We start from the raw sequence: 20498 nt of genomic DNA, 5'->3' as shown, positions 1-20498 counted from the left end.
ACTACTTGGGGAATGTTGTAAAAGAACTTGGTAGAAACATGAGGAACATAAAAACCAGGTAAGTATATAAAGGAATGCTATTTGTGTGAGAACAAAGCTCTAGTTGAGCTCAATTTAGGGACTGGTGTGGAAAGTGGATGGTAGCTTGGACATATATCGTCTCAACAGGGATGGGGTGGAATTTCAGAATCCTCAGAAACCCCTTTCTGGGACTAAAAATGCATTTTTATTATATATTGATTTAATTTTAAAAGTTTTGAAAAAAATTCCATGCTGTGATACTTGTGGTTTTCTTTAACCTATTTTTTTGCTCATCTGATTTAGTGTTTGGACATGGTTCAATGCTCTCTGCTCATTCTCTTCTTTAATACCCTGTTTGTAGCTTGCTTCTGTTGAGAAGCACAGATGATTTATTCAAATAGACTCTTCAAGCTTTGAAAGGGGTCTCTGTGCTGCAGTGTGAGGAGATTGGTGGGGGGGCAGATGCTCTTGCCCCCCAGCAATGCTCAGCTTCAAGCGTGGCACAGTAAAGGATGGCACATAAGTCCTCTAATGAGTGTGCTCTCCAGTCGTTTTATCTTTTTCTACAGCACCCTGTGCACATGTGTGCCCACTGGCTTGGAAATGTTTCTGTAGGGAAGTGCAAAGCGTGGAGATATGGTTGGAGCAAACAAAGGTCCTTTTGTGGGCTCTGGGAAAATGACAGAGGAGTTGCTTTTTGCTCTCTAAAGCTCCTCATTCCTTCCAATTCATCGGATAGTTAAGGTTGGAAAAGGCCTTTAAGATCAATGAGTCCAACTCTTAACCAAGTACTGCCAAGCCCAGCCCTGATCTAAATCATTAAGTACAACGTCTGCATGCCCTTGGAATACCTTTGGGAATGGTGACACTACCCCTTCCCTGGGCTGTCTGTTCCAATGCTGTTCCAATGTTTGACAACTCTTTTGGTGAAGAAATTTTTCCTAATAAATCTAAACTAAGCCTTCCCATGTGTAACTTAAGACCACTTCCTCTTGTCCTATTGCTTGTTACTTGGAAGAAGAGACGGACACCCGTTTCATCACAACCTCCCTTCAGGGAGTTGTAGTGGTCTCCCCAAGCCTCCTTTTCTCCAGGCTAAACACCCCCAGCTCCCTCAGCTGCTCCTCATTAGACTTGTGCTCCAGAGCCTTCTCCAGCATCATGGCTTCTCTGGATGTACTCCAGCCCCTCAGTGTCCTTCTTGTAGTGAGAGGCCCAGAACTGGACACAGAACTTGAGGTGTGGCCTCACCAGTGCCAAGTACAGGGAGACAATCGCTGCCCTGCTCCTGTTGGCCACATTATTGCTGATACAGGCTGGGATGCCATTGGCCTTCTTGGCCACCTGGACGCTGCTGGATCATGCTCAACTGTTTTCAGCCAGCACCCCCAGGTCCTTTTCTGGGCAGCTTTCCAGCCACTCCTCGCCCAGCCTGTAGTGTTGCACGGGATTGTTGTGAGCCACGGGCAGGACCTGACTCTTCACCTTGTTGAACCTCGTGCAGTTGGCCGTAGCCCCTGATCCAGCCTGTCCAGACCCCTCTGCAGCACCTTCCTGTCCTCCAGAAGATCAGCACTCCCACCCAACTTGTCTGCAAGTGACTGAGGATGCGCTTGATCTCCTTGTCCAGAATGATAAAGATAAACAGGACCAGGCCTGACACTGAGCCCTGGGGATCACCACTGGCAATCAGCTGGATCTAACTCCAGGCACCACCACTCTCTGGGCCCGGCCATCCAGCTGGTTTTCCATCCAGTGAGCAGTGGGCTCATGTCAGCCACAAGCAACCAGTTTCCCCAGGAGAATGCTGTGGGAAACCATGTCAAATGCTTTACTGAAGAGGAGGTAGATAACATCCAGAGCCTTTCACTCATCCAGTAAACAGGTCACATTGTCATAGGAGCTTTCTGTAGTGGAAATTGCTTGTCTTCCTTCTTTTGTCCTGCATCTGGTCACTTCATTCAGAATGCAGGTTGTGCCTTCACTGGCTTGGCTTCAGAGGAAGCAGCTGTCTAATGGGGGACTCTTCATACTCAGTTCCTGTTGGGAAAAGAAAAAGAAGTCAAAATATCATCTTTAAACTTGCTCTATGTAGACATTTGTATTAGATCAAGGTTTTGAGTATTCAAGGAAGAAGAGCATTATGCTAAGTCCTGCAATTCATCAGTAAAGTGAAGAACAACATGAATAGACAGGATCTTGCATTATTTTCACTGCATCCTATTCATGGAAAAGAGACTGCTGCAAAAGTTTTTCCTGCAGACAGCTGTGTACCACTCCCTTTGAGAACATGGGATCTCTTGAGATGCTATCAAGGGATACTGGAAATATTCACTCACTCCTAACTGACCAAGGATGAGAGTCAAATTTTATGGTAACTCAGTATCAGCGTAGCCCGAAGAATCAGGAATGACGGTTTCTTGAGATTCTTATTCTGTAATTTGAACATGGAGTTAGGAAGGTAGATGTTAGCCACTGTAGTGCAAAAGCCCCTATGAGCAAATGGGGCTTAAAAAGTTTGCTGTTTGTGCAGTGAAGTGTGGAGGGGAGGGACAGGGAGAGTAATTTCTGTACAAAAATCTCCTTACTCTTTGGTCACTTCCTGTGTCTTATTGTTTCTCTTTCTGCTGTTCATTTGTGGCTTCCCTTCCTCTTCCCCACCACCTACTAGTCCTGCTATAGTTCTTTCCTGCAGCTCTGTTAACGTTTAACAAATTTCCCCCCAGTTCCTATGTTTCTTTTGGCTGTAGCTCAAGGCAAACTCCCCAGATCCAAAACTAATTTAGGGCTCTGAGCAACAGTAGCATTTAAATGTTGGCTTTGTGCCATCAGTCGGGCAGCCTCTTCGCTGAGAAGAAATCTAATTCCAGTGTTTATTAGATTAACAGTGGCCTCAGGACTGGACTTCCTTTTAATGTTGTCCTTTTAAGAATTGTAAGGCTAATACAGGAACTTGGGAACCCCCAGGAGGGTCTCAGGAGCCTGGCTCTGACCTTTTTTTTTGGAAGCAGGACTTGAATCTGACTTAATTTGGGTCAAATGGCATAGGGGAACAGACTGGTGAGGTGGAGCAAGAGGTGTTATTTTGACTTCCCAAGGAGTGTGTGTAAATCCTTCCATGTTTGTGCAATAGTGGCTTTGATTTCCTGCAAGTTTGTTTTGATAAGCTCTCTGGGGTAAGAACCTAGGTATGGAAGGGCAAATTGTGTCCTGGTTAAGAAGTGGACTGGGACTGGGTAGGATCTGTTTTAATTTCTCAGTTTGGCCACAAGCTCTTTGGGAAATCACTTAAGGCTCAGGTTTCCAAGCATGAAGACTGCCTGTGGTGGGAGGTATGAATATTTTGTAATATTCAGAGTCAGGTCTAAGTCTCTTTGGCCAGCTGTGTAATGATAGCTAAATGTCTAAATATCTACTGATTATAATTGACTTCGGCACCCAAATACTCACAGTTTGATGCTGTTTGGCTTCTGTATTTTGCTCCTGTATTGAAGATAATACTTCTCAGCTTTTTAAGAGATGTTAAAATTGTTCATTAGTAGAAAAAGGCAACTTGACACTGTAATATTAGAGACCACACACGTACCTAGAAAGATGTGGTTCCATGACTGGGCCATTTTGCTTTTTGTGTGTCTTCCTCTTCCTGCCTCAGTGCTGTTGCTATTATTTAATTGAAAGTGAAGCCCAATGTGAGCAGTATGAAATTGGCTGTAAAAGATTCTCTGCTGCTTTTTGCTATTGTGGTTAATTTTTATGGGGTCTAAGTCTAAATGAACTGTGGAACTTGCAGGTTTGTAGAGGCAGCACCTGAGACTTCCAGTTTAAGCAGAGGAGGAGTTTTATGACCATGTTCTAAGTGTTGCAAAGGAGTCTGAAGTCCAGGTGCTGTGGGAGGTATAGGTTGGTGCTTCATGAGCTGCCCTGAAAGCAAACAAATGTGGGTGGGCTAAATAGGGGCTGATGTACAGTATAGCTGCCCTGCAGTAACCCCAACACTGACATTCTTGTTCTTCCTGTTGGCAGTTCTGTTAGAAAGAACTAATCCCACCTGATCCCATAAAACATATTTGCATTAAACTTGTGGTTTTGAGTGCACATGCACGCTTGTGTGTGTATATGTCTGCATATATATATTAAAAAATATTGCTGGTGAAGGCTTCTTTTTAACTTTTGAGTTAGTCCAGTTCTTTGGTAAGCAGCACAGTTGCTGTGATGTCTCTGTGGTTGTGTGGTACCTCTCTCTTTGCCAGACCCAGCTCTGTTCTTCCAGCTCAATCTGGCCAGTTAATAATTGCCTCTTTGCCCCTCATCCTCTGAGGGCAGCATAATATCATGTGTGGAGTTATTTTTTAGAAAACAACATACAGAACAACTCTCTTTGTCCCAAGATAGCTCCATTTATCTTGTGGTTTCTGCTTTTGAAGTCCTCCTGCCCATGGGATTACAAAAACGAGCTCCTGCCTCCTTACTGCCACAAAACCACATTGTGTATCCTATCCCTTCCCTGGAGGACTCCTCTGCTAAGCTGAGCTCTTGTGGTTGACTTCCCAGTCTCTCCTGTGGCAGAGCTGGAAAACTACAAAGCCCAGATGCTCCACTGCTAACATGAGGGCCTCTTTATAGAAGACCAAAATAAACTCCTTAAAATGATCTCTCTATAAGGAAACCATCTCTATCTTGTCCAGGAACCTGGTCTTTCTTGTATAGTGCCATAATGATGGGGAGAATCTGACTGCAGCCTGCAAAAGCCAAAATGGGCTTTTTTGGAGCCGGAGTTGATCTCTTTGCACTATGTGCCTGAACGACTGCAGTCCTGCTAGAACCTAAAGTTACTTGAAGAGGAAGACTTAGCAATGTTTTCACTTTTACTTTCTATAAAGAAATGTATGGCTATCAGTATTGGTGTGTTCTGGGACTGGTCAAGACAGAAGTCTTGAAAAGGTTAAACAATCAAAAGAGTTTTCTGGGTTTTGGAGAGAAGTTCTGGAGGGTAGAATGTCCTTACAGCTTGTCCGCCACCTGGAGCATCTGAAAGATGAAAGAAATCTGGCTGATAATTTCCCGTGGGACTAACTTATGGTAGTTCAGAGAGCCAATGCCGGGTGAAACCTTGAAGACAGAATAAAAATGGCTTCGAAACTGTGTTGAGCAAGGTTATGGGCAATTTGTAAATCCAGCTAGCACTGGACAAGCACTGATGAAACAATTGACGAAGATCATGAGTGGTGTGGCGGAAGCTAAAGGCTCAGGGGGCTTCTGAACCAAAAGGAAAAGGATTTTCCTGTAGGCTTTGTGGTAAGGAAGTGGCTGGATTCTGAATTTTCCAAAGCACATTTATCCTTGCAACCCAGATTGAAAAATGCCACTTCTAGTTTTTGTTGGATCCCTGAAGCCTCTGAGGCCAGCTTCTCAAGCAAAGATGGCAGTGGTGCTTCCTCCTCTTAGCTGCCATCTTTTGACCACTCCATTTTCCTTTTGCCCCACCTCAAGACACATTAGCTGCTCATGACACGGCAGGTAAATCAGTGCAGTTTACAGCCTGTAAACAGTAGAATAAAACAAACTGGCATTAATTTCCGTTTTTGTTAATGCTGTGACCTGTAACTGGTTCCTTAATAGCCTTTGTCATGGTTGGAAGCCATTACTCTTCAACACTATGTGCAGACAGGAAGACGTATAGCTCTCCTGTATGAAACTGAAAACTGAGGGAGTTTTTCTTTGGTTGTTTTTAGCTCAATTCATATTTAGTTAGTGGTAAATGACAGCTGTGTCTTTCTCAGCTGTGAAGCAGAGAATTCAGTGAAATCTCAAGGATGCTTGCGGCTTGGAAGAGGACATGACAGGAATGGGAGCAGAAGCAGAATAAATGTTGGAAAAGCACTGATTGTTTGCCTTAACAGTTAAAACTTGAGTCACTTAAAATAAGTGAAGTAGAAGAGGGAGGAATACATGTATTCAAATTAAGTCTTTATTTTCTCATATTGTAGTTATGAGTGACAGATGCCAAGGTGATTTTCATTCGGTCTTGTAGGTTGCTTGCATTCTCCTCCATTCAGTGAAGGGGAAGGATTGCAAAGCTTCAGAATTTCTGCAATAACTCTGAGATGCTGATTCTTTCAAGTTGTTTCCCAGAAGTGACAGAGCATATCCTTGCTATGACTATAATAAACCTTTAGTGCTCCTTTGGCTGAGATAATGTAAGGATCATTTTAGGATAGTTACTTCAAGGATGAGAGAAATCTGTCTATGAAGTAATGGAAAAGTTAAAGGAAAGCCCACAGAAACTAAATTTGCAATGTTTTCTGCTCCATAACTGGGAAAACAAAGTCCATTGTTTTGTCTTCATGAACTTTGATAATAGCACAAAGTTTTCTGGCTGTTCATTGGTTTTCATTCATAAGTGCTGTCATGCCAGTGAAACTCATAGGTGATTGTACTAGGTGAAATACATCAGAAGTACCTTTTTCCTGTGGATTATCTGCTTAAAACAGCAGGTTGCTTCTATAGCTGTCACTTAGTAATTGCTTCTCTAGCTGGCACTCAGTAATTTTGAAAGTCGCCTGGTAACTTTTCTGCTGTTGTGCTATTATTTTCTAAATTTTAGTGTACTGCATGATTCATGATAAAAGAAGAGTAAATTGTTTGCAACCTTTATGGAACAGGAAAGGGTAGAGGTTGTTTGGGTGTGTGGGTTTAAAAAACAAAACACCACAGTGAAAGAAATGGAAAGTTATGTGTCTCATGTTGCTGAAGTGACTTAATTCTTGCAAAGCATGATGTAAGCTTAAGGTGGTATTTTAATACAAATATGCATTTGTATTCTGAAAGGGTCTGAGTCCTGTAGCTCTGCCTGTCAGGCCCTTGCGGTCCAGCTAACATTCCTGCAATGTTTTGGTTGCATGATGATGTCCTTGAGTGATGTTATGCAGTAACAACCTTTTATTATTCTGTCCATTTCTGAGTGGACAGTATTTAATTTCTGTATTAATGTGCTTGAGTGAAATGATCCTGCATGACAAGTAATTTAGTGCTAGGGTAAGTGCCTTGGATTCTTTGTTGTAGTTCTCCATTGATATGCAGTTGCACAGGAGCTTGCAGCTATGTAAGAAAATCCTGCTTCATGTTGGTATCAGCAAAGCATATTTCTTGATGGCATCCTTCAGGTATCACTCTGCACTTCATAATATAAGATAGATGACATGCTCTCTGCTTAAGAGAGGAAAATCTACAGGTAATGAAATGCCAAGACTGAAGGGATGCTTTTAACTGTAAGATAAAAAAAAGAAAATCTCATGGTGGGAAACAATGTTTCTGCTCCTTGGAATCCAGGTTTAGAGGTAGGAAAAATGATTTAGTCTGCAGAGAAAATATAAGTATTTGAGTTAAAGGTGTGTTATTTGAATTAAAGGTGTGTAGGAAGCTCAGTCTCTTCCATTTAGGGCCTTGGAGGTAAGAAGCAGAATATCAGAGGTAGCATACTGTACCTCATGGATTTCTGAGGTCTTTGCACCTTCCTGGGTTCTTGGTAAAACGAACAGATGCTCCCACTATCTAGTGTTTTTGTACACACTTGCAGAGAGAGTGGGAGAACCATCATACTGAATTCTGATATTTTGAAAGGCTCAAAGACTTTTTTTTAAAAGGGCTATTTCTTTTAACATAGGTGTTTGAAGGACAAGGTGTTTGAAGCAGGCTGATATGGTGCTTTGTTTCTTGGATGTCAGCAGTGTTTGACAGGCATGTGGAGCTACAGAAAAAAAAAAAAGACCAGTATTTTCTACTCTTCTGACAGTTCCAGATGTTTGAGGGAACCTTGTAGTTACAAAAAGGACATTTGCCATTTAATGGCTATTAGAGATGCAAACTGTATCACTTTATGGTCACATTTCAGCCAGAATATCTGGAAATTAGAGTTGAGGTGTTTTACCAGGTCCTTACGAAGTAGTTCTGATGTTCCCAGGAGAGAGCTGCACAGGATTCTGAAGAGAAGGCTGGGAGAAAAAGTCACAGAATGGGTCAAGTTGGAGCTGGGACCACAGTAGATATTCTGGTCCAACCCCCTGCTCAGGTAAGGTTATCCTAGTGCACAGGGCACTGGATTTCACCTAGACAGTTTTTGAATATCTCCTGTGAGGGAGATTCTGCAACCTCTCTGTGCAACCTGTTCCAGTGCTCGGTCACCTGCACAGCAAAGAAGTTCTTATGCTAGAGTGGAATTTACTGTACATCAGTTTCTGCCCATTGTCTCTTGCACTACTGCTCAGCACCACCACACAGAGCCTGGCTTCATCCTCTGACACCCTTCCTGCAGATACTGATAGACATTGATGAGGTCCCCTCTCAGTCGTCTCTTCTCAAAGTCGCACAGGCCCAGCTCCCTCAGTCTTTGCTTGTAAGAGAGATTCTTCATCTCCTTAATCATCTTCATAACCCTCCACTGGACCTGCTCCAGGAGCTCCATGTCCCTCGGGTGCTGAGGAGCTGATGTGGTCACTCACGTACAGCCTTCTCCTGTCTAGCCTCGCCTGTTAAAATTTCCCGGTCCATTTGAAGTAGTTGTCATTTACCTGAGACTTCATGCCTACTTTTGGACAAGAACTTAAGGCTGAGGTTTGATGTGTTTAACATGCTTTAGTGGTTGAAAGGTTCCGGTTTCTATACTGAGACTTCATGTGTTGTTCGCCTTGAGCTACTTCCACAGGCAACTAAGAAGTTGCTCAGGAAACTAAAGGTAATATATTTGATATTCAGGAAGAAAACCTCATTGAATCGGTAGTTGTTGCCTTTTGTCTGATTTCAAGAACTAAATAGTCAGCAGGGAATAAAAATACACCATGTTGGTTCAGGCTTCAAACAGAATCTTTTTTGGCATCTTGAGGGAACTTTGTGCCGTAACACACTTTTGAGAAATGTTTTGTTACTGGAGTTAGAATATGTTGCTTAATTTTCATGTACAAGCCTCAGTATGGACCTTAATCTTACACTCCACTTCCGCAATGAGGGAAAAGTTTCTTCCTCCATGATGTGACATTTATGCCTAATTAGCTTAAAGGACTTTTTTGACTGCCATATTGAGTCATAGCAGAAACCAGTGGCTCGTCTTTTATTATTGCTCCTTGATTTTTCCAGGCATTGCTGCATCCCAGCATTTTCTATTAATTTGTTCAATCTGTTTCAAATTAATTTCCACCAGATGCACTAGTTTAAAAAAATATTTATTAAAAGGTTGAGTTTTAATTTCCTGCCCATAATTCTAATCTTCTAAGGTCCCTTCTATATTATTTCTTTTTCCTCTGTTGTGTTTGGAGCAGATTGTTTCCTATTTTGGTATCATTTACAGGCTCCTTTTACTTGATACTTACTCTTTCTTCCAGATCATTAATGAAGTTATTTAATGGGACTGGATCTAATGCTGATCTCTATAATACCTACTAGCTATGTCTACCCCCTGCAGCTTGACTTGCTGCCATTTCTCATTATCTTTTGCTTACGGTCCTTCAGCTGACTTTTTTTGATCTGTGTTTGCTGGTAACCCAGCCAATTTGAATAAGATTTTCATGGCAATAATAATGTACCCTCTGTTCAAAGACTCTGTATATGTAGAAACAGATTAAACATTAAGCCTCGGTACATTGTGATGACATAATAGTAGTATACTCGCTTGTGGAAGGGAAGAAGTAATTTTGTCAAGTTCTGTAGAAGATATAGATAGAGTTAGGACAAGTATCTAGAGACCTCAGTTATAGTCACATTAATAATTGCAGGGTGTTAATTTATGACTTTAAAGTTTTGGGAGAAGGAACTGTAACAATTGCTTCTTAATCCTTGAGTCTTTTTATGTTCAATCAAATGTTTCTTTGGGTTTTTTTTTGAGTTGTTTCTGTAAATGCTATCCTATTTCCTTGGTGCAGGTAGAGGTTTTCAGTGGGATTGCTGGTCTTTAATTCTGTGGGATCAGAATTGGTATCCAGAGACTCAAGCATGTTTGCAAAGGCCTCCTATTTCTCTCCCCATGCAGTATTTCTGAAAATACAGCTTCTGTTCCAGTCTCACTCTAACTCAGTCATACAGCTATTGCACCACCACTCAGTCAGTTTGCACTTTGTTGCACCCCTTATTTTCTTCAAGTCCTAATTAGCAGATGCCCTGTGGAATTTCTCTTCCTTATGCTTTCTATTCTTTGTGTACACATTAAGTGTAACATTTTTGAGGTCTGAGGTGTGCAGTTGTGCAGTTTAATATGGTAACTGAAGGTGAATGTGCTTGATAATGTGCCTCTCCCTAGCACTTTGTTCAGTCACGTGTTTAATTGAGAACAAGCTGGTTCAGGATTGAGGTATCCCTGCTTTTTCAAATTGAAAGGGGAACTTCTAGGGCCAGGAAACTTTCATTCTCACTTGGAGACTGCCAAAGGCACCATATTCCATTACCAAAAAGCAGTAACATCTTCAGTCTCTTCTCTGGTTCCTGTGGTTTTGTTGAGGGTTATGGTCTTTTTTTTCCCTTAACCTTACCACTATCGCATACTTCCTCAAACAAAACGGTAACAATTCTGTTTAGAGCTTTGAAAACTTTTGGATTGCTCTTCCTAGTGCTGTTTACTTTAGTCTAGGCAGGCTTCAACAACTTGAAGACCATGTGGGTACCCAATCAGAACTGCTTCAGATGCCTCTGTAATGGGAGTAGAAAAGAAAACTCTTGGCATTTATCAGTGCATGGTGCCCCTTCTGACATCAGCCTGTTGTGCTGTAATGTTGCCTTTGCTGTGTCTGCCAGCAGAGCTCTGAGTTTAAACAATGGTCAGCAAATCCCTCTTCTAAAGCTGGATTAACTGTACTTTTTCCTTCTGCTATTTGGGTAAGAGAGGAATCCAAAATTTTCATTTTCCCTCAAGACAGGCAAGCAAATAAAGTTGAGCTTGTCTGCTGTGGGAATTCAGGGAAGTGCTGGGTAAAGAAGGAAAGTGTATCACCTGAGCTATGCTCAAGACTATCTGACACATCCAACATCTGCCCCCATCAAGGTGTGTATGTGATGGCAATGCAAAAGAGAGCCTGGCCTGGAAGTGGAGGAAGAGGGATAATTGTTATCTGTCACAAATCTTATAGCAACAAGTGGGCAAGGTGTTAAGAAGGCTGTTAAAGGCTGTGCTACAAAATTCACAAATTTTAACCTCAAGTAAACAATCAGATGCTTGTGAGTTCTTAAAATACTGAAGGAAGAAATTCAGTGCATCTGTTGAAGCTAGGGAAAAATATTCTGATGTTTATTCCAGGTTTGGTCAAAAATGCATCTGGGGATACCTTTCCATGCTTTCTCTGGAAAAAAGCTTACAGCCATATGCCCATTACTTATTAGGGCTTTAGTTCTCTCCTTTTGCCTTTAATTCCATTAATCAGATTCCATTTCATTTACACAGTCTTGGATTTCTTTTTCCTTCTTTGTCACTCTGTGTGTCAAATGTGTCCTGTATTTTCACACTCGTTCAATATCCACTTATACCTTTGGTGCCTTAAATTCTAGCTTTCATATTTCCTGATTCTGTGCTGCTTAGGGATGTAGTTCTAAGCCTCATATTAAGTGCCAGTAAGCTCTCTTCACAGAGTAGGTAGACAAAACAAATACTTTTCCCGCTGAGAAACAAGGACAACTTTCAGCCCAAGAGCGTAAACAATGGTGAACTGAAGAGAGAAAACACAAAGGATGAGACCTCACAACCTGAAGCTGTAATTGGGCAATTAAACCCCAACATGCAAATGGACCAAATCTTACAAAAATGTAAGATCTCATGACCAGTCAGCCATTTTTGTGACCTTTCTTAGTCCACCCTGGCTGTAGCCCTGGTCAGGTTCCTGTCCTGCCCAAGGTGGATCCTGAAGGCATTTCAATAAATACCTACTTTATACTCTACCTCTGTCCAGTTTCTGTTTCAGGTCAGCTTTCCCAAGGCATCACCTTCTGTCCTGCTTTCATTTTTCTGTGGTAGAGTTAAAATTATAAAATATGGTATTGTCATATTTTTGATTCTGTCTCTTGTAACAATGAGGTCTGAAGAAAGATCTCTGCCTTCCGTTGTAGGTCTTCTGTAGGCCAGAATTAGGTGCCTGTCCATGGAGGAGGAGAAACCCAGATCCACATGTTACTCAGTGCTGCACCAAGAGAGTGATTGTTCTTTCCAGAGGCTTCTGATTCTGAGCTGAACAGTCTGCAACTGTAAATAATGCCAAATCTGTTTGTAGTTCCAGCTTTTCTAAAGCTATTGGTGCTGTTCTATTTGCAGCATAGAAGCACTTAAGGGATACTTAGCCATGGTTTTAGCTGTGCTATCCCGTGTTACAGGTACATGAAGAATTGGAGGGTGGTGCAAACAAACCGATGGCTGTGAACTTCCTACTGCTGATTTTAAAAAGAACAGTAAGAGGTTCTGTGTTAGGATCAAAGGGAAAAGATAAAATCAACAGGGTGGTGTGGAGTGGGAGTCTCTTTTATGTAGCTGGCTCTTGATACCTGGATAAAAGAAAATTTGGAAAGGCAGCATGGCATTGACCATTGAAGCCAGGATCTTTTACAGTTGTTCATTGAGGAAACTTCATATGTGAATATGATAAAATTCTGATAGTTCTAGAATGCTACCAAAGACTTGACAGAAATGTATTCATCTCAACAAAAGATGCTTTTTACAGCAAGAACAATCATGCTACCTCCCCAGTGAAAGACCGCTTCACTGGAGGTTCTGAAGATGCAACTGTACAGGGTGTTGGATAGTCTCTTCCAGGCTCCATTTTCCACAAAAGGTTGGACCAGGTGATCTTTTGAGGTCCCTTCCAAACTGGGCTATTGCATGATTCCATGTTGAAGCAACAGCCTGTCAAAAGTTGAATTGCTGCAAAACAGTGTTAAAAGCTGCCATGTGCCATTATTTTTACTAAAGAGGAAGTGGGTTAGAGTCTTTCTTTTTGGAATAAAGCATGCCATCAGGACTTAAACAAAACAGTGTTTTCACGCTCCACCAGAAATCTGCTGTTTCTATCAAAGCAAAGCTACAGAGCCCAGTTTGGTAATTATCCTACGCACTCAAGTTTTTATTGTAATGTCAATATTTTTATGAATCCATGGCAAATACGGGGCTGCTCTGTCATAACTCTGAGGGCTGCAAGTGACCTTATCAGTAAAATGAAGCTTTGTATATTAGGTTTTGCTTTAGGGGGCTATATTTTTTGGCCTGATGAAGAGTTGCTGGGAGGTGAGGGAGGAAGAGTAACAACCTACTGTTTGAGCAGCCCTGGCCTTTGCTCTTCCCTGCCCCTTGCCCAAAAGAAAAAGATAAGCAGAAATAACAGGATAATTGGCTTCTGCTTTTCAGCCAGAAATTACTTAATTGCTTTGCCAACATAGAACTACATAGATCCTAACTATTGTTTTAAGAGGGGAGGGAGCAATGCGCCCTTCCTCAGGGGACATTTAATTTATGAGATAAATACAAAGATGTGAAGGATATTTGGAAGGCATCTGAAGAAACTGAGCATACCATGCTAAATTTAAGGTGATGGCAGATGTTAAGTATGAGGCCTGTGTTTAGACTGACTTCCTGTTTTTAAAATCTGAAGGTTGTTTGTATACTTTGCTAGAAAACTGTTTGGTTACTGGATCCTGCTGCTATGCATCTGGAGGGAACCAAACTGCAGACAGTGAAGATGATTTTTTTGGTTGTTTATACCCAAGGGCAAATGAGAATAGCAAATTTTTGTTGTGGTCGCATGAGGGATCAGGAGAGGCCATGAAAATTGAATGATATCAGCTCAGCATGTGGCAATATCTCTGTTTAGCTTTTTTGTATCATTTTGTATATATTGCATTGCTAAAATATGTCAGGGTTTTGCCTCCTGCATAAGTGAAAAGATTTTTGAATCCAGAGTTAGTAAAATGTCCAAGCCTGCAATGTGATGTAAAGTTTCAGGGAAAATATTTGTCATTACTAAGCCCAGAGGTGCCTCTCGTTGTTCCGCCCCAGAATAATGTGTAGAAGTGGAATTAGATCTGTCCCCTTTGATTGTTGGTCCAGTTGCCTGAACAGCAAGCACTGATTTCCTTCCTGTTCCTGGCCAACTGACTAACTGGGATTGAAACGTGACCCTGGGGCTTTATATGTGTGTTTGGTCAGCCTTCTGTCTCACGCTCCCAGTGTTTAATGAGTTTCAGGTAAGAGGGCAGATCATCTGCTAAGGCTTCTCACACCAAGGGCACCACTTCCGCTTGGAGCTGGAAAAAACATGCTTCTCATCTTTATCCTTCCTGACCCTCTACTGTTACAGATATGGTTACAGGGTAGTGTCACTGGATCTCTCAGCACTGGGAATTAATCATGAGGCACCAAAGGTGAAATACTATCCGCACTGAAATCATTAAGAAAATTCCTGCTGCCTCCAGGTGTGCCAGCTTTCATTCACCTTGTCCTTTTTTCTGGGAAAGACTAGGCATCCAGGATTGCTTCTGAAACTGTTCATAGGTTGAAATCGGTGTGTTTTCCCAACAATCGTGTGCATTGCTTGACAAGTGCAAAACCAGGGTAAATCATGATTTATGGTGACTAGAAGGTTAGTTCCCCTAATGGTCACGAATCACAAACCATTGGATCTGCAAAGGTTATAATTTGAAATAGTTAAGCAACGCATGCTTACATAATAGCACTGCAGACACCAGCTAGAGCATATGAGAGAGTGTTGGTATCTAGGTCATAACGTGTCCTTCAGCTTCCAACAGTTTCAGTAGCATGGTAAAATCACAAAGCAGAGATGATGGAACACAGCAACTTTAATGAGGTGGGAAGAACAAATTTAATATGTGTATGCTTATATATAACCTAATATTAGTAGCAGCTTTGAAGAGAACTGTGTGTTTGACAATACAGCAGATTAAGTTACACTTTGCAGACTGCAAAGACAGCTGCACAAATTCTTTCTTTGCTGTTGCAGAGCTGTACTGCCATGCTGCTCATGGGGAAGGCCAGAAAAGCTGGTGAAAGGATTAAGGAGAGGGCCTGAAGGAGCTAGAGTTGCTTAGCCTGGAGAAAAGGAGGCTCAGGGAGACTCTTATCACTCTCCACAACTACCTGAAAAGAGGTTGTAGGGAGGTAGGTGTCTTTTCTCCCAGGTACAAAGTGACAGGATGAGCAGAAATGGCCTCAAGTTGTGTCAGAGGAGGTTCAGATGGGATATTAGGGAAAGTTTCTTCACAAAAAGGTTTGTCGACACTGGAGGATGGGCTACCCAGGGAATGGTAGTCTCCTTTCCTGGAGGTATTTAAAAGCATGTGGATGTGGCACTTAAAGATATGGTTTAATGGTGGACTTGGCACTGTTCAGTTAATGGTTAGACTTGGTGACCTTAGAGATCTTTCCCAACCTAAATGATAGTGGTCTTATGTACTCCAACAGGAAAGGGTACTGGAGCTTAAAGTAGCTGGGATGAGGTTTTGGGGTGCTTTTGATGAGGATAATGATAGAAAATTGCTTTGGAAAAGGTAGTTTAAACACCAGCTACTTCGGCAACAATACGCAACTAGTTCTGGCTTGCATAAAAAGTTGTAGGTGAAGCAGAAGATGGTTTGTTCTGAATTTTCTGTGTTGTTGGTTTGAAGAAACCCGTTTGATTTTTGTGGGTGGTTGTGGTTCTTCTGAATTTCCCTTAGTTTATTTCTACTAGTCTGAAACGTTGCATAGGTGATGAATTGCTTTTCCTTAGGAATGTCTATTGCTTTTTTTGCCTTCTAGCTACATCACCCGCTTGCTGTCCTTTTGAGCCAGCCATTGCCCTGGCCATACCTGATAAGTCCTCTGAAGATCTGACCACTCTGCCTTCTTTAATTCCTTATTCGCCTCCTGTTCTTTTAGCCTTTATCCCTCATTACACCAGATCTGCTTTTCTGTTGTACGCAGATCTCTATCCCTTGCGATGTATTGTTTTGTACTAAACCTTTCAAAAGTAACTTGTAATGGACATGAGCGAAAGAATAAAAGGTTTTTATTTTCACGCCCGTGATAAGACTGAATAGAAACCCTACGACCAGTTTTTTGGGTACAGTTCAGCTTGGAAAATAGTCTGTAGTTAAGGCCTTGCAACCTGCAGTGTTTGCAAGCAGGCAGCTGAAACTGGCAGAAACCTCTTCAGCCAGTTTTGTGCAGAAGAAACATAATGTAACCCTTTTTCAAGGAAGTGCATCCCCTCTGAAGTTAAATCTTTGCTTTACTTGCACAAGTGGATGTCCTCACTGGAGGGAATTCTCCTGTTGATTGAGTTGCAGAAGTATTACATCAACTTTGCAAATACTGTTTTTCTCAATTAGAGTGGAAAATAAGGAAATTATGAGGCTTGTTTTTTTTTTTTCTTTTTGCTTAGATTGATACAGTTTATGGTTTATCACAGGAGTGAGATCAGTGAAATCAAAAAGCCTGAAAATAGTTTAGTATGTATGTGATTACCACTTGGGACAGGTATTTATCTATAATTCTTTCCTTATGATCGATTGTTTAATCTGAGCGCTTTAGATTTGTTTGAATTGCAGAAAGAAGGAACCATGCAAAAAAATCCAACCAGACTAGCCAGAGAGAGTTGATGATTGATGGAGTAATCATTTGTTTAACAGTGATATTGATTATATAGATTGTCTAGAAAATGTCAGACAGAAGTTCAGGCATGAGGTTTTCCTTTGGGGGAGGGTGTTCTTTTTCCAGGAAGAGATTTTTTTTAAGAGGAAGTGTAGGATATCATAAATAGTTGCATTTGCACAGGGATGAGAGTCAAGAGTTGTGTTAGAGTATTGTTCTGAAGGTGGGAAAGGAGGGCTGGGAGGTGCTTAGGCTAACTTTAAGGCTGGAAAAAATATTCTTAACAGATTAATATATTATCATTTGGATTGCATTTTCTCTTTGGTCAGTTTGTAAAGCTGAAAATCCTCTTGCTCTTATAAATGTCAGTTATGCACAGCCTAATGTAACAGTTTAATGTTTACAGGTATATAATAAAAGATTTTTTTCCACTTTCACTGGATTCTGAAATGTCTAAAATAGTGACATGCAAAAGGTTTGCGTATAAAAAGTTTAGGGTTTGGAAATGACCCTTCAAAGAGCAAGGATTCTACTTCAGAGACTTTTCCCCTGGTTTCATAATTAAGTGAAGAGCAGCAGCAGCGCTGTGGTCTAGGAGAAGACTGAGTTTGTAAAATAAAAGTGGTGTTCTGATACCTGGCATTCCTTGAATATTTGTGAGTAGTGCTGAGTTTTCAGCTGATTCCCGAGTTTCTTTTCGGGAGGTTGCACTTGACTGTTGATTTCAAAGATCCCCTTTCCAAGAAACTGTGCACAGTAATTGATCTCCAATTTCAGCATGTGAGGAGGGTGAATATTTTCCTTTGCAGTCAAGGATGTGTTCATACACACTAGTGTGTACACAGAGAAAAATTGATGTCATTTTGTATTTAATGTTTACTCTAAAATAGATGGGATTTCTTCAAAACATCTTTCTTTTTTTTCTTCCTTTACAGGTGTTACAAGTAGCACTGAGTGCTCCTGTGGACGTAATCATTTCACCTGTGCTGTCAGTGCTTTTGGTGAATGCACGTGCATCCCTGCTCAGTGGCAATGTGACGGAGACAATGACTGCGGAGACCACAGTGATGAAGATGGCTGCAGTAAGAATACCATCCTTGACTTGTGTTTGGGAAAACTGAGTATCTTTTTCTTTGCAGCTGCTTCCTGTTTCACAGGCACATTCTACCATTTATATGACAGAAGTTTTTGGTTGTGAATGACGTACTTTTGACTGACTCAGAGTCTAACGAAGCCATTGTCCACTGATATAAAACACAGTGAAAGCCCAACTTTGGCTTTTTTTGCAGCTCATTTTAGATGATGGTTGGACACGAATATGTTAGAGGGAGAGGAGGGACAGAGAAAAATAGCTCTCATTTTCCACCCTTGCAAAAGCACTATCTCTAAATTATATGATTTTGCTGTAAATATTAATGGAAAATAAACAGTGTGAAGAGGCGTATTGAGGGTGTCTGCCCTCTTAAGTAACATTCTAGTTTCTGTCCTGGCTGGCCTGTGAAGGGAGGGAATCAAACTGAAATAACATTCATTGGTCTTGAGGTTTGCTGAGAGACGTCACCTTGCAGGTACCGTGTATGCAGTGTTGGCGTCTGTGTAGCTGAGCCCAGCTGGGTGAGAACTGATGTGAGATATCACTCTGAGTGGGTGTGGCATGATAGAGATGAATAGAGAAAGCCTCTTTCTGTGGAGATACAAGTAAATTCCTTTTATACCTCATCTCTTTGGGTTCCACAGAGTATGGTAGAGTTGAAGAGTGGAAAAAAAGGTCTGGTATCATGAAACTCCTTTCCTAAAAGTTGCCCTAGAACTGAAAATTTAAGGCTCCTGTCAATTGACATGAGAGAGAAATTTATCTTTCTCTGCTGGATCTTTCTCTAACCTCCCCTGGTTTCTGCTGTTGATTACTGTATGGAAAGGAGCTTTCCTAATCTTTTAAATATTGTCTTAAAGAATCTCTTCTTCCTTAAATTGGGAGATGTCAACCCAGCTTCTTGAAAATTTCCTTCCTTCTCAATTCTTGTTTCTTAAAAATTTGAAATGTTGAGCAACATAGAAGACCTTGAGTATTGGGGAGGTAAGGCATATCCAATAGCTGAGCTGGTTTTACTGGCTTTCTACTAAGCACAGAAGAAAATTCCCTTTTCTGTGGATTTTTTTTTTCTTCAGGTAGGCAAGGAGATTAGGGGATGGTGGTGGGATTGTTTTAACTTTTGTTTTTGTGGGCTCAACTAATGATTTAGACAAGTGGTAATTCTTGATATGATTTTCTTTGTAATTCAACAACTTCCAGAACCAAAAATTTCAAGCTAGCAGGCATGGTAGGACTTGGGAGCAGGAAAGATAAGATCTTCTGTAGGAACTAGAATGAGGTTGCTTCATACAACGTATGCTTAAACTGTGAATCTCCTTGCCACAAAACATGGATTCTGAGACTTCAAACATTCTCAAACAGCAATCTGACAAGTTTATGGATGTATAATCCACTAAGATTGTTTGGGAAGTCTTTGTATTACAAGTAGAGGCAGATTTTGTGTTTTGAGGAAGAACATTTATTTTCATGCTACTTTCTTCTGCTCTTCTCTTGGCATTTACTGATGCATCATGTCTCTCTCTTTGTGGCCTGAAAGAGAGGAACCTTTTGGTCTTGCACAGTAAGATATATATTAAGGAGATACAATATATTAAGAAGATCTGGCCTGTATCTATTTGAATGGAAGCTCTCCAAACTAGGAAGCAGTACTGAAGTGTAAGCAATCTTCTGGTATTCTAAGGCACTGGAGATTGGGAAAAATATAAAATAGAGGTAGACATATACGAGACAGAATATAAAGTGATGCAGAGAATGTGGGAACTGGGTTTGACTTCTGCCTTTCTTAATTTACGGTTTCTAGGAAAGTTTGCTGCTGCAGTTAAGACAAAAAAAATTTCCATAAATACATTGGCTGCAAAAGTAGGGCTGAGGAGAGTCTTCACCCTTAGCTGAATGTAGAGGGTACCATAGTGTCAGGGAAGTGGGAAAAAGGCTGAGTTACTTAGTGCCTTCTTTGCCTTAGTCTTTAATGTCAAAACCAGTTATCCTCAGGATACCCAGTTCCTCAAGCTGGAACTTAGTGACAGAGGGCTGAGTGAAGCCCCCATAATCCAGTAGGAAATAGTGACCTGCTATGCTAGTTAGACACCCAAGTCTATGAGCCCAGATGAGGTGCACTTAAAAGTAATGTGGGTGAAAGAACTTGCCAAACTGCCTCCAGTCCTTTAGCAGCAGTCTTGGTTAACCAGAGAAGTTCCAGTTGAATGGAGATTGGCAAATAAAACACCCATCTACAAGAAGAGTTGGAGGGATCATGCAGGGAACTAAAGGCCTGTCAGCCTGACCTCAGTACTGGGGATGGTCATGGAGCAGATCATCCTAGTGCCATCGTACAACATGTGCAGAACAACCAGGGATCAGGCCCAGACAATAGGGTTTTTGAAAAGGCAGGTTCTGCTTAACCAACTTGATCTCCTATGACAAGATGACCCAGTTAGTGAATGAGGAAAAGGCTGGGTCGATGGGCTGAGACCAGTTGTGCGAGATTCATCAAGGTGAAGTGTCAGGTCCTGCCAGTGGGTCACAACCACCCCAAGGCAGCATTACAGGCTGGAAAGCTGCACAGCAGAAAAGGACCTGGGGGTGCTGGTCAACAGCACCTGAACACAATCCAGCAGTGTCCAAGAAGGCCAATGGCATCCCAGCCTGTATCAGCAATAGTGTGGCCAGCAGGACCAGGGCAGTGATTGTCTCCCTGTACTTGGCACTGGTGAGGCCACACCTCAAGTGCTGTGTCCAGTTTTGGGTCCCTCACTACAAGAAGGACACTGAAGTGTGCTG

General features: G+C 41.6%; 1 protein-coding gene across 3 annotated transcripts in view; it reads left to right on the top strand.

The window, feature by feature from the left end:
- The window catches only part of LRP4 (LDL receptor related protein 4), an 83530-nt gene that overhangs the window by 23445 nt on the left and 39587 nt on the right, over positions 1-20498 (top strand). For all 3 annotated transcript variants that reach the window (XM_040067110.1, XM_040067109.1, XM_040067111.1), the window contains exon 2: positions 17560-17706. In XM_040067110.1, the coding sequence (XP_039923044.1) occupies positions 17560-17706 (147 nt within the window). The remainder of the gene's footprint in view (positions 1-17559; positions 17707-20498) is intronic.

The sequence above is a fragment of the Hirundo rustica genome, chromosome 6 (genome assembly GCF_015227805.2).
Source record: "Hirundo rustica isolate bHirRus1 chromosome 6, bHirRus1.pri.v3, whole genome shotgun sequence".
Taxonomy (NCBI): domain Eukaryota; kingdom Metazoa; phylum Chordata; class Aves; order Passeriformes; family Hirundinidae; genus Hirundo; species Hirundo rustica.
Note: the sequence above shows the minus strand (reverse complement) of the source record. Positions and strands in the feature narration are given on the sequence as shown.